General features: G+C 35.2%; 1 protein-coding gene across 1 annotated transcript in view; it reads right to left on the bottom strand.

Moving 5' to 3' along the window:
- Positions 1 to 12,877, bottom strand: part of JPH2 (junctophilin 2) — a 223,990-nt gene extending 211,113 nt beyond the window's left edge. The window contains exon 1 of the mRNA XM_053689809.1: positions 11,894 to 12,877. Within this exon, the coding sequence (XP_053545784.1) occupies positions 11,894 to 12,272 (379 nt within the window). The 5' untranslated portion in view covers positions 12,273 to 12,877. The remainder of the gene's footprint in view (positions 1 to 11,893) is intronic.
- Positions 12,878 to 13,794: the final 917 nt, after the last annotated feature.

Below are 13,794 nucleotides of genomic sequence, written 5' to 3'. Positions count from 1 at the left end.
GAATGTAAAAAAGCATGCAAAAAAGCAATCAAATTAGCCAAAATTGAAAATGAAAAATTAATTACCAAGGATTCTAAGTCTAACCCTAAAAGGTTCATTAAGTACATAAATAGCAAAAAATCTAAGAAGGATAATATAGGTACATTAAAATGCGTGGAGGGTAGCATGATAAATAATGACAGGGAGAAGGCTGAGGTACTAAACCAGTTTTTTTCTTCAGTATACACAAGAGAGGAACCATTGAATGATACTTTGGAACAGAATAGAACATGCCAGTCCATACCACTAACTGGGTTTTGTTTAGAGGATATCAGGAAAAAACTGGAAAATATTAAGGTAAAGAAAACTCCAGGCCCAGATGGAATACACCCAAGGGTGCTAAGGGAACTTAGCACTGTTATAGACAAACCTTTACTCTTAATTTTTCAAGACTCATTATCCTCAGGCATGGTACCCCAGGATTGGCGTAAAGCTGATGTGGTGCCACTCTTCAAAAAGGGAAGCAGGGATGATCCAGGAAGCTATAGACCAGTTAGTCTGACATCAATAGTGGGGAAGATATTTGAAGGGATTATAAAGATTATATTGATGAGCATATTCGTGTAAACAAGATTATGAGTTCTAATCAGCATGGCTTTAGGAGAAATAGATCATGTCAAACTAATCTAATTAGATTCTACGAGGAAGTAAGTAAAAATATAGATAAAGGGGAATCAGTTGATGTGATATACTTAGATTTTGCAAAGGCATTTGATACAGTGCCACATGAGAGATTAATGCACACAATTAAGGGACTGGGAATAGCTGAAAATGTTAGCTCATGGATAAATAACTGGATAAAAGATAGGGAGCAACGAGTAGTAGTAAATGGATCATACTCAGATTGGACAAAGGTAATCAGTGGCGTCCCCCAGGGATCAGTACTGGGCCCTGTTCTTTTTAATATTTTTATAAATGACTTGGAGCAAGGAATAAATAGCGACATCTCTATTTTTGCAGATGATACTAAGTTAAGTAAGGTCATTAGGTCAGAGCAGGACGAACTCTCTTTACAAAGGGATTTGCTAAAATTAGAACTATGGGCAAGTGAATGGAAAATGAGATTTAATACGGAAAAATGCAAGGTTCTACATTTTGGAAGTAAAAATAAGCAGGCTACGTATTTTTTAAATGGGACAAGACTTAGCCAAACACAAGAGGAAAGGGATTTGGGAGTAGTAATAGATAACAAGCTAAAGATGGGTGCACAATGCAGGGCAGCGGCTTCAAAGGCTAATAAGATACTAGCATGTATTAAAAGAGGCATTGATTCAAGGGAGGAAAGCATAATTCTGTCATTATATAAAGCCCTGGTAAGACCTCACCTTGAGTTTGGAGTGCAGTTCTGGGGACCGATTGCTAAAAAAGATATTGCAGAACTAGAAAAAGTCCAGAGAAGGGCCACAAAGCTAATAAGGGGATTGGAGAAATTAACCTATGAGGAGAGGCTAGCCAAACTGAGTCTGTTTTCTTTAGAAAAAAGGCGCTTGAGAGGTGACATGATTACTTTATATAAATATATTCAAGGCCCATATACAGAGATGGCAGAAGCTCTGTTTATTCCAAGAAAATTGTTTCTGACAAGAGGTCATAATTTAAGGTTGGAGGAAAGGAGATTTAATCTCCTGCAACGGAAACGTTTTTTCACTGTAAGAGCAATAAAATTGTGGAACTCATTACCAAAGGAGGTAGTGAATGCCAATACCATAGATACATTTAAAAATAGTCTGGATAAATTTCTGTATATAAACAAAATTCATGGATATGATTGCTAGTATTAAATGGGTCACATTTTAATCGGGTTATTTAAGCTTAACTGGAGCTTTTTGAAAGTATTTTAGATTTGTATAGGTTGAACTCGATGGACTTCAGTCTTTTTTTCCACCTTATCTACTATGTTACTATGCAAATGATACTTGAGTCAGGCACCTGTTAACCTTGTATTATACACATAAAGAAATAAGTCAGTGTGAAAAGTCTTGGGCAATATTTGGATTAATTATACTGAATCCATGAGGGGAAGGAAATATATTAATCTTTTAATATTTTATTAATCAAGTTTAATGACTTTTGAAAGTGCACGTCTGGGTTTTTATCTCGCATATATCTTTTAAACTTATAAACACCAAGGAAGAATGGTATAAAAGATACCAGACTTCCCAAAGTATGCACTTACAGCACTCTGGGCCTAAACTAAGGGTTGGGATTCCTCAACAGGATATTAAAATATAACTTTTATTGATATTAAAATTATTAAAAACAAAATTGTTTGGTTAATACATACACAATTAAAATATGCTCCAGTGCCCAAATCAGTGTAATAAATTCCACGTTAGATCACAATTTATAATAATTCGGCCTGAATAAATTCACCAGTAATAGTGATCTAAATAATCCAGTAAATCAACTAGGTAATGGTTACCACAATAGTTATAGTCTAGATAATCGAGCTAATGTAAAAGTTCTCATCCAGGTAGTGTAATCTCAGCTTAATAGAATTCTGCTATCACTGTTGAGTATACAATACAGTGGGTGATATCAAAGTTGTGAATACTTTACATCAATAATAATAATAATCAGAGAATAGGGGTAATAGTAAGTTGAATATTCACAGAAAAAGGTTTAATCAGTTATAACCTGGGCTATAAATTTAGCCAGTGTACTTGTATAAATAACAATGTGTGCGTGCTTGGTGCTACTATAGTTTTCTATATTTCATTAGGCGCATATTCCTAGAAGTTGGAATACGGTCTTTGTTAAGATAAACATAGTTCTGTGCCGCCCAGACCTCCGATATAGCCAATTTTGTTTTGTTAAAGTTATTGAATAATTTAACCCTAGTTAATAATATGTTTCTGTCTGGTACAGTCAAGATTCAGTAGTCAAAGTTGCTGGGTTTGGTCAATACAGCAAATGCTGCAAGAATAATTTGGCTCATATTAATCGGTCTTCCTAATTTTGGGCACACACTCCATAGAAAACTTGGTCAGCAATTATTCTGGCGCCTCCCAGATTATATTGATTGATAAATGTCCTAGGGTTTGTTCACAGTACTATAGGTTATTAGGGGGCGCATACATTCATAAACTGGGTATGTAATTAATGTTACATCTGGCACAACTCAGATTTTATAAAATTTAGTATCTTTCAGTTTACAATAAATTTCTACAACGTAACACACATTCCTTCCAAGCACACGTTTATGTAGTTAAATAAATAAAGTTGGCATAACCCAGATTTGAAATAATAATTATCATACAGCTCGTAGTTAATGCACAGCAAAATTGCAAGTGTGTGGAAGTTCAAATTATGTGCCTTATGGCACAGCCAATGTTATGATTCTAAAGTATTACAACTCACATTCATTGGTCTGTAAAATCTTGTGGTACACGCTCATTCATATACTGAGTTTATAATTCAAGTTAAGTCTGGCACAACCCAGTTTCAATAAATGCTTTCTATCATTCAGTTTGTGTTAGGTATCAGCGGTATAACATCTAATCAGACAGAAAGCTCTGAAAGCTGAGTTTATAGTTAAAGTTAAGTCTGGCACAACCCAGATTTTATGAAAAAGCTAAGTTTCCATTAGTTTAAATTTGAATCAACATCGTAACACACATTCATTCCCAACACTCGATTTGGCAGTAAAAGTAAATAAAGTCTGGCACAACCCAGGTTTTATAAATAATGATTATCATACGGTTTGTGGTTAATTCGCAACTGAGTTGCAAGTTAATATGTAAGTTTCAGTTTGAGCGCCGTACGGCACAGCGAATGCTGTGATTATAAAGCAGTATCACTCGCACTCTTAGGTCTGTAAGGTCTTATAATGCACGCTCATTCATACAATGATTTAGTAGTTTAAGTTAAAACTGGCACAACCCAGTTACTATAAAAGTATCAACGGCGTAGCATATAATTGTTCAAAAAACTCAGTTAGCAATTAATGAAATAAAGTCTGGCACAACCCAGGCTATATGAATATAACTTGTTATTGTGTATATAGTAAGAAAGGTATATTAACTATAAGCGCCGTGTAAGAAGTCCCTATTCGGTACACAGACCCAGATAGGCCAAATGCCAATGATTAGCTCTATAATTGCGGTAACCCTACACTCCACATGATTTAGCGGTACTGGGCTTGTTTAAAATACATAAGAAAATAGAGTGTGAACAAGTAATTTGGTATATCAGGTTCATTGTGGGGTGGCTACCAATTGCTTTATATGGACAGGTTGATTAACTTTGTTTTGTTTGGTAATATTTTATTTTAAACACATAATTTTATGCTACCATTTCCTCTGCTGTCTACCTTACTGGGTATATTTTATATAGATTACCTTTTGGCTTGGGATATGATTTATATGAGACTTCTATTTCTTTTTCTTACTACTGTTATTACTGTAAAATTGAATTGACATTTGTTTGGCTTTATGAAGGAGCTGCATGTGTACATTTTCTTTGTTATTGTGAATAAAGTTTGTTTATTTAAAATAAAAAAAAAAGAAGATAGGAAGTATCCAAGAGTATGGTCTTCATTGTCCTAACTGCCTCTAAATGTAAAGCTTAATAACTTACAGCTAGATTACGAGTTTTGCGTTATGAGCGGTGCGGTACTAACTTGCAAGTTAATACCACCGCTCACTTCCCTACAGCGCTGGTATTACAGGTTTATAAAAACCCAGCGTTAGCAGGCAATACCAGCGCTGCTGAAAGCCGCGGTGAGCTGGTGTAACGTGCTCGTGCACGATTTCCTCATAGACATCAATGGGGAGAGCCTGCTGAAAAAAGTCTAACACCTGCAAAAAAAGCAACGTAAAGCTCGGTAACGCAGCACCATTGATTCCTATGGGGAAACTAAATTTATGTTTACACCTAACACCCTAACATGAACCCCGAGTCTAAACACCACTAATCTTACACTTATTAACCCCTAATCTGCCACCCCCGATATCGCCGACACCTACATTATACTTATTAACCCCTAATCTGCTGCTCCGGACATTGTTGACACCTACATTATACTTATTAACCCCTAATCTGCCGCCCCCGACATCGCCAACACCTACATTATACTTATTAACCCCTAATCTGCCACCCCGACATCACCAACACCTACATTATACTTATTAACCCTTAATCTGTCTCTCCGGACATCGCCGCCACTATAATAAACATATTAACCCCTAAACCGTCGATCTCCCGCATCGCAAACACTAGTTAAATATTTTTAACCACTAATCTGCCGCCCATAATATTGCCGCCACCTACCTACATTTATTAACCCCTAATTTGCCGGCCCCAACGTCGCCGCCACTATACTAAAGTTATAAACCCCTAAACCTAAGTCTAACCTTAACCCTAACGCCCCCTAACTTAAATATTCAATTCAAATAAATCTAAATAAAAATTACTATCATTACCTAAATAATTCCTATTTAAAACTAAATCTTACTTGTAAAATAAACCCTAAGATAGCTACAGAAGAGGCAGAAGAGGTCCTCCAAACGGGCAGAAATCTACATCCAGACGGCATCCCTTGAATTCCGATTGGCTGATAGAATTCTATCAACCAATCAGAATTAAAGGTGAAAAAATCCTATTGGCTGATGCAATCAGCCAATAGGATTCAGCTTCAATCCTATTAGCTGATCCAATCAGCCAATAGGATTGAGCTTGCATTCTATTGGCTGTTCCAGTCAGCCAATAGAATGCAAGCTCAATTCTATCGGCTGATTGGATCAGCCAATAGGATTGAAGCTGAATCCTATTGGTTGATTGCATCAGCCAATAGGATTTTTTCACCTTTAATTCCGATTGGCTGATAGAATTTTATCAGCCAATCGGAATTCAAGGGACGCCATCTTGTATGACGTCACTTAAAGGAACCTTCATTCGGGAAGAAGACTTCGATTGAAGAGGATGCTCCGCGCCGGATGTCTTGAAGATGGACCCGCTCCGCGCCGGATGGATGAAGATAGAAGATGCCGTCTGGATGAAGACTTCTGCCCATCTGGAGGACCACTACTGCCAGCTTGGATGAAGACTTCTCCCGGCTTTGTTGAGGACTTCTTGCCGCTGTAAGGGGATCTTCAGGGGTTAGTGGGTTTTTTAAGGGGTTATTTGGGGGGGTTTAGTTTTAGATTAGGGTTTGGGCAATTGAAAAATAGCTAAATGCCCTTTTAAGGGCAATGCCCATCCAAATGCCCTTTTCAGGGCAATGAGGAGCCTAGGTTTTTTTAGTTAGGATTTTATTTGGGGGGTTGGTTGTGTGGGTGGTGGGTTTTACTGTTGGGGGTGTTTGTATTGTTTTTTACAAGTAAAAGAGATTATTTCTTTGGGGCAATGCCCCGCAAAAGGCCCTTTTAAGGGCTATTGGTAGTTTAGGCTAGGGTTTTTTTTTATTTTGGGGGGCTTTTTATTTTGATAGGGCTATTAGATTAGGCGTAATTAGTTTAAATATCTGATAATTTCTTATTTTATTTTGTGTAATTTAGTTTGTTTGTTTTTGTGATTTAGGTAATTGTATTTAATTTAGGTAATTTATTTAATTGTAGTGTAAGGTTAGGTGTTAGTATAACTCAGGTTAGTTTTTATTTTACAGGTAAATTTGTATTTGTTTTAGCTAGGTAGCTAGTAAATAGTTAATAATTATTTACTAACTAGTCTACCTAGTTAAAATAAATACAAACTTGCCTGTAAAATAAAAATAAACCCTAAGCTAGATACAATGTAACTATTAGGTATATTGTAGCTAGCTTAGGGTTTATTTTATAGGTATTTAGTTTTAAATAGGAATTATTTAGGTAATGATAATAACTTTAGTATAGTGGCGGCAATGTTGGGGGCGGCAGATTAGGGGTTAATAACTGTAATGTAGGTTGCGGCGATGTTAGGGACAGCAGATTATGGGTTAATAATATGAAACTAGTGTTTGCCAAGCGGGAGTGCAGCGGTTTAGGGGTTAATATGTTTATTATAGTGGCGGCGATGTCGGGAGCGGCAGATTGGGAGTTAATAATTTTATTTTAGTGTTTGCGATGTGGGATGGCCTCAATTTAGGGGTTAATAGGTAGTTTATGGGTGTTAGTGTACTTTTAACACTTTAGTTATGAGTTTTATGTTACCGCTTTGTAGCGTAAAACTCATAACTACTGACTTTAGATTGCGTTACGAATCTTGCGGGATAGGCTGTACCACTAACTTTTTAGCCTCCCAGAAAAAGCTTGTAATATTGGCGCTATGGAAATCCTATTGAAAAAAGACTTTACGCAAATTGCGTAAGTTAATTTGCGTTACGGCCAAAAAAGTGTGCGGTACAGCTTTTGTAATAGCAGCGGTAGTGAAAAAGCAGCGTTATAACCCATAACGCTGCTTTTTCACTCATAACGCAAAACTCGTAATCTAGCCGTTAGTCAGGGACTAAAGTGTCATTAATGTTTATGAATATTTTTCTTGTTATTGTCATTTTTTAAGTTTAAAATTGGAAAGGGATCTAGACCAGAAAACAAAATCCAAAAGTATGGTTAAAAAAAATACTACCTATACTGAAGCTTACCAGATGTCCCAGTTTGACTGGGATTGTCCCTATTTGGAAGTGTTGTAACAGTGTCCCACCCGATTTTTCATTCTGTCCCAGCCGTAGGGTTGCTACCCAGCCGGTGCCAGAATGAGTAAAATAGCAGCAATGCAAATGCCATTTTTTTTAAACTCTAACTGTGCACAGTCTGTGCTAGTCCATGCCAGTGACGTGACTGATGTCTGTGCTGCAAGACTTGCTGGTAAGGATACCTTGCTGAGGTTACAAATATTACTAGCAATGTAACTATGGTGTCTACGCTTGCCCACCCATCTTGACCGTGCAGCTGACAGAGTAGTTTGCTTTCGCCACACTTAACTACCCATGCTCCCTGTGGTACATCAAACTGCAATCTATTGTGTTGATTTCCTAGCTCCTTTAATTATACCCATGCATCTGTAAATGCGTTACTACTTTTAGTAAAAGGGGTGGGTGCCATAGCTGCAATACAGATGACAGTTATCACTCTAGTTCAGTAACTTGTGCAGTGTTGCTCAAAGTTTTGAAGTTCTACACTCTAAGATACCTATGTGTGAAATAAACGTCCACTTATACTATATACTGTCTGTTATCATTGCGGTTTCGGGTATTTGCGCTGCAGGCAGTTAAGTAACATTATTTTAGTTTGCCTCCCTGTTCTCATTTTAATTTCTTGAAGGATCAATTTGTTTGACCTGTGTATCTGAAGAGCTTTACCCATTTGCACATGCATTGTGTTTATTTCTTGGAACATATTAAAGGTATGTTTAACAAGTTGGGATGTATTTATCTCTAACTTGAAAATAAGTTCCGGTCGGCAATCACCACACCCCGTGACCACGCCCCCTGACCCCCCCCCCCCACTGGCACTGTGCCAGGTGGTCCCAGTTTCACCTCTAAAAATTATGGTAAGCCTATCTATACTAAATGTTTTCCAAACAGAAAATCAGCACAAATTACATATTTTTAATAGGTAGTGTAAGCGGCTCTAATAAAACCAGTTTTGTTTTATTTAATTATTTGTACTTGAAACTATTAAATAGTTCAGTGTTATTTTTATTGGCTAATATTTTCCATTGAATACATTGGTTATACAGTTTGTATTTTTGTTTTTATATTCTAACAAAGAGCAGTATAAAGACCCTAGAGTATATATGTGTGTGTGTAAAAATATTTTTATCTACATTATTTCCAAAACTTATCATTTTGACACTCAAGTCAAAATTAAACTTCATGATTCAGATACAGTATGTAATTTTAAACAACTTTCCAATTTACTTCCATCAACAAAATGTGCACAGTCTTTTTATATTTACACTTTTTGAGTCACCAGATCCTACTGAGCATGTGCAAGAATTCACAGCATATACGTATATGCATTTGTGATTGGCTGATGACTGTCACATGATACAGGGGGAGTGGAAATAGACTTAACTTTGCAATTTATTTAACATAAATCTACTGTTCATTTGAAGTTCAGACTAAGTGCTATTGCATTGTCTTCTTATCATGCATTTGTTGATTATGCAAATGTACAGTGTTGACCGGTCCTTTAAGCTTACAATACAAGGAACACATTTGCAAATTAAAATACATGATGGCTTCTCAAACCAATTTGTATTGCACATTAAGGGCCAGATTACGAGTGGAGTGATATTAAATGCTCCTGCTCGAGCGTTAACTGCACTAGAAGTAAGCTTTTTGCATGTGTCGGGTTGCACTCATATTATGAGTTGAAATTAAACTGATTTCGCTCTTGCGCTAACCTGACAAGCGCAAAAAGCCAAACTTGCAATATTGCACTGCTGAAAAAACGTATTCTCCCTAGAAGTCAATGAAACAAAAAAAGTGGGAAAAAAACATAACACCCTACTTTAGCTCGAACCTGATCGCATATTCTCAAGTGCGCTAATCTGACATAAAAATATGACTATTTCACATTTCAATGTTCTTCACATAGCAGAATATGTTCTGTTTATTAATAAATATTTTGGTACAATATATATCTATACTTATGGATATAGATAATTTTATATATTGGTATATATACAACTATTTATAGGAATATCTTTTTATAAATACTTAGAACATATTCTGCTATGTGCAGAACATTGGAATGTGAAATATTTACAGCAGATACACAATATAACACTTTATTAAATATGAATATTTCATCAATATGCTTTTACATGTTTTCATCTACTTAAAGGGACACTGAACCCAATTTTTTTCTTTCATGATTTAGATAGAGCATGCAATTTTAAGCAACTTTCTAATTTACTTCTATAATAATTTTTTTCTTTGTTCTAATGCTATCTTAATTTGAAAAAGAAGGCATCTAAGCTAAGGAGACAGCAAATGTTTGGTTCAGAACCATGGATAGCACTTGTTTATTGGTGCTGTCCAATCAGCAAGGACAACTCAGGTTGTTCACCAAAAATGGGCCGGCATCAAAACTTACATTCTTTCTTTTCAAATAAACATACCAAGCGAATGAAGAAAATTTGATTATAGGAGTAAATTAGAAAGTTGCTTAAAATTGCATGCTCTATCTGAATCATGAAAGAAAAAATTTGGGTTCAGTGTCCCTTTAACTGCAAACGGCTCCAATGCACATATATACAGTCTATGTCTATATGTGTGTACATATGTTTTTATGTGTTCATGTGTGTATATATGTCTGTAAATACATATATACACATAAAAATATGCTCTATCTGAATCACGAAAGAAAAAATTTGGGTTCAGTGTCCCTTTAACTGCAAACGGCTCCAATGCACATATATACAGTCTATGTCTATATGTGTGTACATATGTTTTTATGTGTTCATGTGTGTATATATGTCTGTAAATACATATATACACATAAAAATACATAAATACATATGTCCGCATATATAGACATACAGTATATACATACATATACATCTCTAGACATGTATATGTATGTCTATGTTAAAGCCCTTTGAAACCTTTTTTTTTCCTAACACCTGAGCCCTCATAACTTTGAGCCCTTATAACGTTTGTGTGCAATATTTTTTAAAATATTTTTTGTTAGTGTTATTATGAATGTAACTGTACTTTGTAATGTATTTTGTGTGTTTTGTGCATTAGTTAACCAGAACTCTGAGGACGCGCTAACCCTACACCTTTTAATTTCATTTGCCCTTAAGCAATCACATTTACTTTCAACTTGTAATACAATCAAAAAACCAAACGTGCAAACACCTGCATTAAACCCCTTACACTTCACTCCTAATCTGGTCCTAATTATACTTATATGCAGATCGGGAATCTAATGCTTTCAATCTTGCCTTCCACTCTCATGTCTCGGTACTCAGCTACCTCATCCCATTTACAACACACACAATGTTATTATTCACTACAGTTGGCTTATTCCTACTCTAAATGTTTAGCCCTATAGATAGATAGATAGACAAATAATGTATGCAAAGAAATATACAAGATCATATGTAATGTATGGTCATTTTTTTACTTTCAGGTGTCCTTTGCAATATTTACTTTCAATAAGGAAGATTATTACATGCAAATAACTACAAATGCAGTGATTGTACTTGTGTACTAAGGCCTCTGTAGACTAAAATGAGAGTGTTTAACATTATGGTAGACACTATTTCAGTTTAAAGTCTCATTGCATTCTTTATATACAAAGACATTAATATTAGTTTTATAAATAAAAGTTATATTATTCAATGAACCACATATATTAACATTTACAAAATATCTCTACACTATAGAAAATAAGCTGTATAGAAAATAATACTTTCTAGAGCAGTGTTTCTCAACTCCAGTCCTCAAGACCCTTAACAGGCCAGATATTCAATATATCTTAACTAGAGCACAGGTGAAATAATCATCTAAATGGTGAGAGCAGGTCAGTAACCATGGTTACTGATCAGCTGATTATTTCACCTGTGCTCTAGTTAAGATATAATGAATATCTGGCCTGTTAAGGGCCCTGGGGACTGGAGTTGAGAAACACTGTTCTAGAGAGAGCCCCCTCTCTCTCTCTTGCTTTTGCACATGTGTGTGTGTATGTATATATATATATTGAGAGATGGATAAAAAACACGCACACGTGTATACATATATATATATATATATATATATATATATATATACTCACATTTCAAAGATACATTTCATTTTAATTATGTATATCTATCTATATATATATACTGTGTATATATATATATATATATATATATATATATATATATATATATACATACATATATAAAACATTGTAATTTACAAATATTTAATTTTCCTTACCACCATCAGCGTAGGTTTCTGTCCCATATCCATCCTGCAATCCATTATTCCATGTGCCTTCATACTTGGCTCCACTGCTCATACTTTGTCTAACGCCATATCTTCCCTTGAACCCATGAGTCCATTCTCCTTTGTATACCCATCTTCCTTTAGTTTCAATACCCAAGCCGTGTCTTTTTCCTTGAGCCCAATATCCTTCATATGTATTGCCGCTGGGCCAGGTATAAATGCCTACCACTTCAAAACCGTAATTCCAGGAGCCTGAGTACTCGCCTTGACCTTTCGGTCCAGTGCAGATGCCATGGCCATGGGCTTTGCCACCTTCCCACCCACCACAATATGCCCCTCCATCATCAAAATCAAATCGTCCACCACTCATTGTACCATCAAATTCCAGAAAAAAAAAAACGAATGAAGAAAAATGTATTTTGAAAACAAATTTACTTTGCCGGAAATAAATACTTGGATCTTAAAATTCCATATTTGACATTGGCAAAAAAATGTAAAATATATCAGTCTCTAAATAATGCAGTTGAAAAAAAAAATGAACGTGTTACTGCTAAATCATAATTTTGTTACGGGCTGTGTGCAGGGAAAATATAAACAGATTTGCTGTGATAAGTTTTATAAAAATAGATTTCAAAATGAATTCATTATATAAATATTTCTTGTATTCTTATTCAGCTATTTATAATTTGCAAAGAAGATAGCAGCAAATTAAAAAAAGATAAAAATAAAAGATTTCTATGGGATAATTAAGTCGTTCCCCATTAAGGAAATTGCAGTTTCACACACACAGTGTTGATGTTTGAGTTAAACCTATTTCTTCTTCAAATGTATTTTGGATTTTAAATTCAAAGGGGTTAACTTTCTCTGCAGCCCTACCATGCATTATCCGGCTCTTCTTTCTCATGGTATCATGATGTTAACCCTCCCTGCAGAATGTCTCCCTTCCCCTGCTGGAGAAAAAAGAACGAAGAGTCCCCTGTGTCACAGAGCAGGAGTTGTGTGAATGTTAAAACAGACCTAAGAAGGCTATCAGATCCCAGCTGTTCCAAAAATAAAGCCCAATCCTAGCACTCCTCTAAGGCCACTTTTGAAAGCAGTAAAAAAAAAATCCCTTATGAACTAGTGTAGAGGGAAGGGCTGATGGGGGAAGAAGAGTAGCTTAAAATAGAGTGAGTGGCTGATTGGGGATTTCTAATGGTTTCATATTATGATTCTACCTACAGAGACTAGTGTAAGGTGGCAAATGAATGGAGACTTTTAAATGGACATTAAATACTTTAAAATGTTTAATTATATGTAGAAAAAAAGTTGGCAATATATAGTTTCATCATTTGTTTTGTTCCCTTTGCCTGTGATTTAACTTTGAAAACTATGGTAATTCCATTTCCCCTGTTTTTATAAAGTTATGGATGTCTCCATGTTGAAACCTAGGTTTGCCTTTTTTTTTTTTTTGCTGAAAACAATTAAGGCCAGATATAACATGCACATTATTGTTGTGTGGAATAAAATGTTTAAGGGAACTTGAATTCATGATTAAAAAAAATAAAATAAAATTGGTATAATGTTTTTTATTTGCACACTTCATCTGTCTCTAATTGTCCTAAGCAGAAGAGATTTTAAAAAAGAAAAACTTTATAGAATCTGAAGTACTAATAGAAACTAAAACTTTAAACTTATTTCTGTTAATCTTTGGTTGGATTACATCATTATAACTAACATTTATTTACTGATTAAAGGGATACTAAACCCACATTTTTTCATACATGATTCAGATAGAGCATGCAATTTTAAGCAACTTTTATTATTTACTCCTTTTATCAATTTTTTTTCATTCTCTTGGTATCTTTTTCTACATTTAGCCACCAATCAACAAGCTCTACCCAGGTGCTAAA

This window comes from Bombina bombina, chromosome 1 (genome assembly GCF_027579735.1).
Source record: "Bombina bombina isolate aBomBom1 chromosome 1, aBomBom1.pri, whole genome shotgun sequence".
In the NCBI taxonomy this organism is placed as follows: Eukaryota; Metazoa; Chordata; class Amphibia; order Anura; family Bombinatoridae; genus Bombina; species Bombina bombina.
This window is presented reverse-complemented; position numbering and strand designations above follow the sequence as displayed.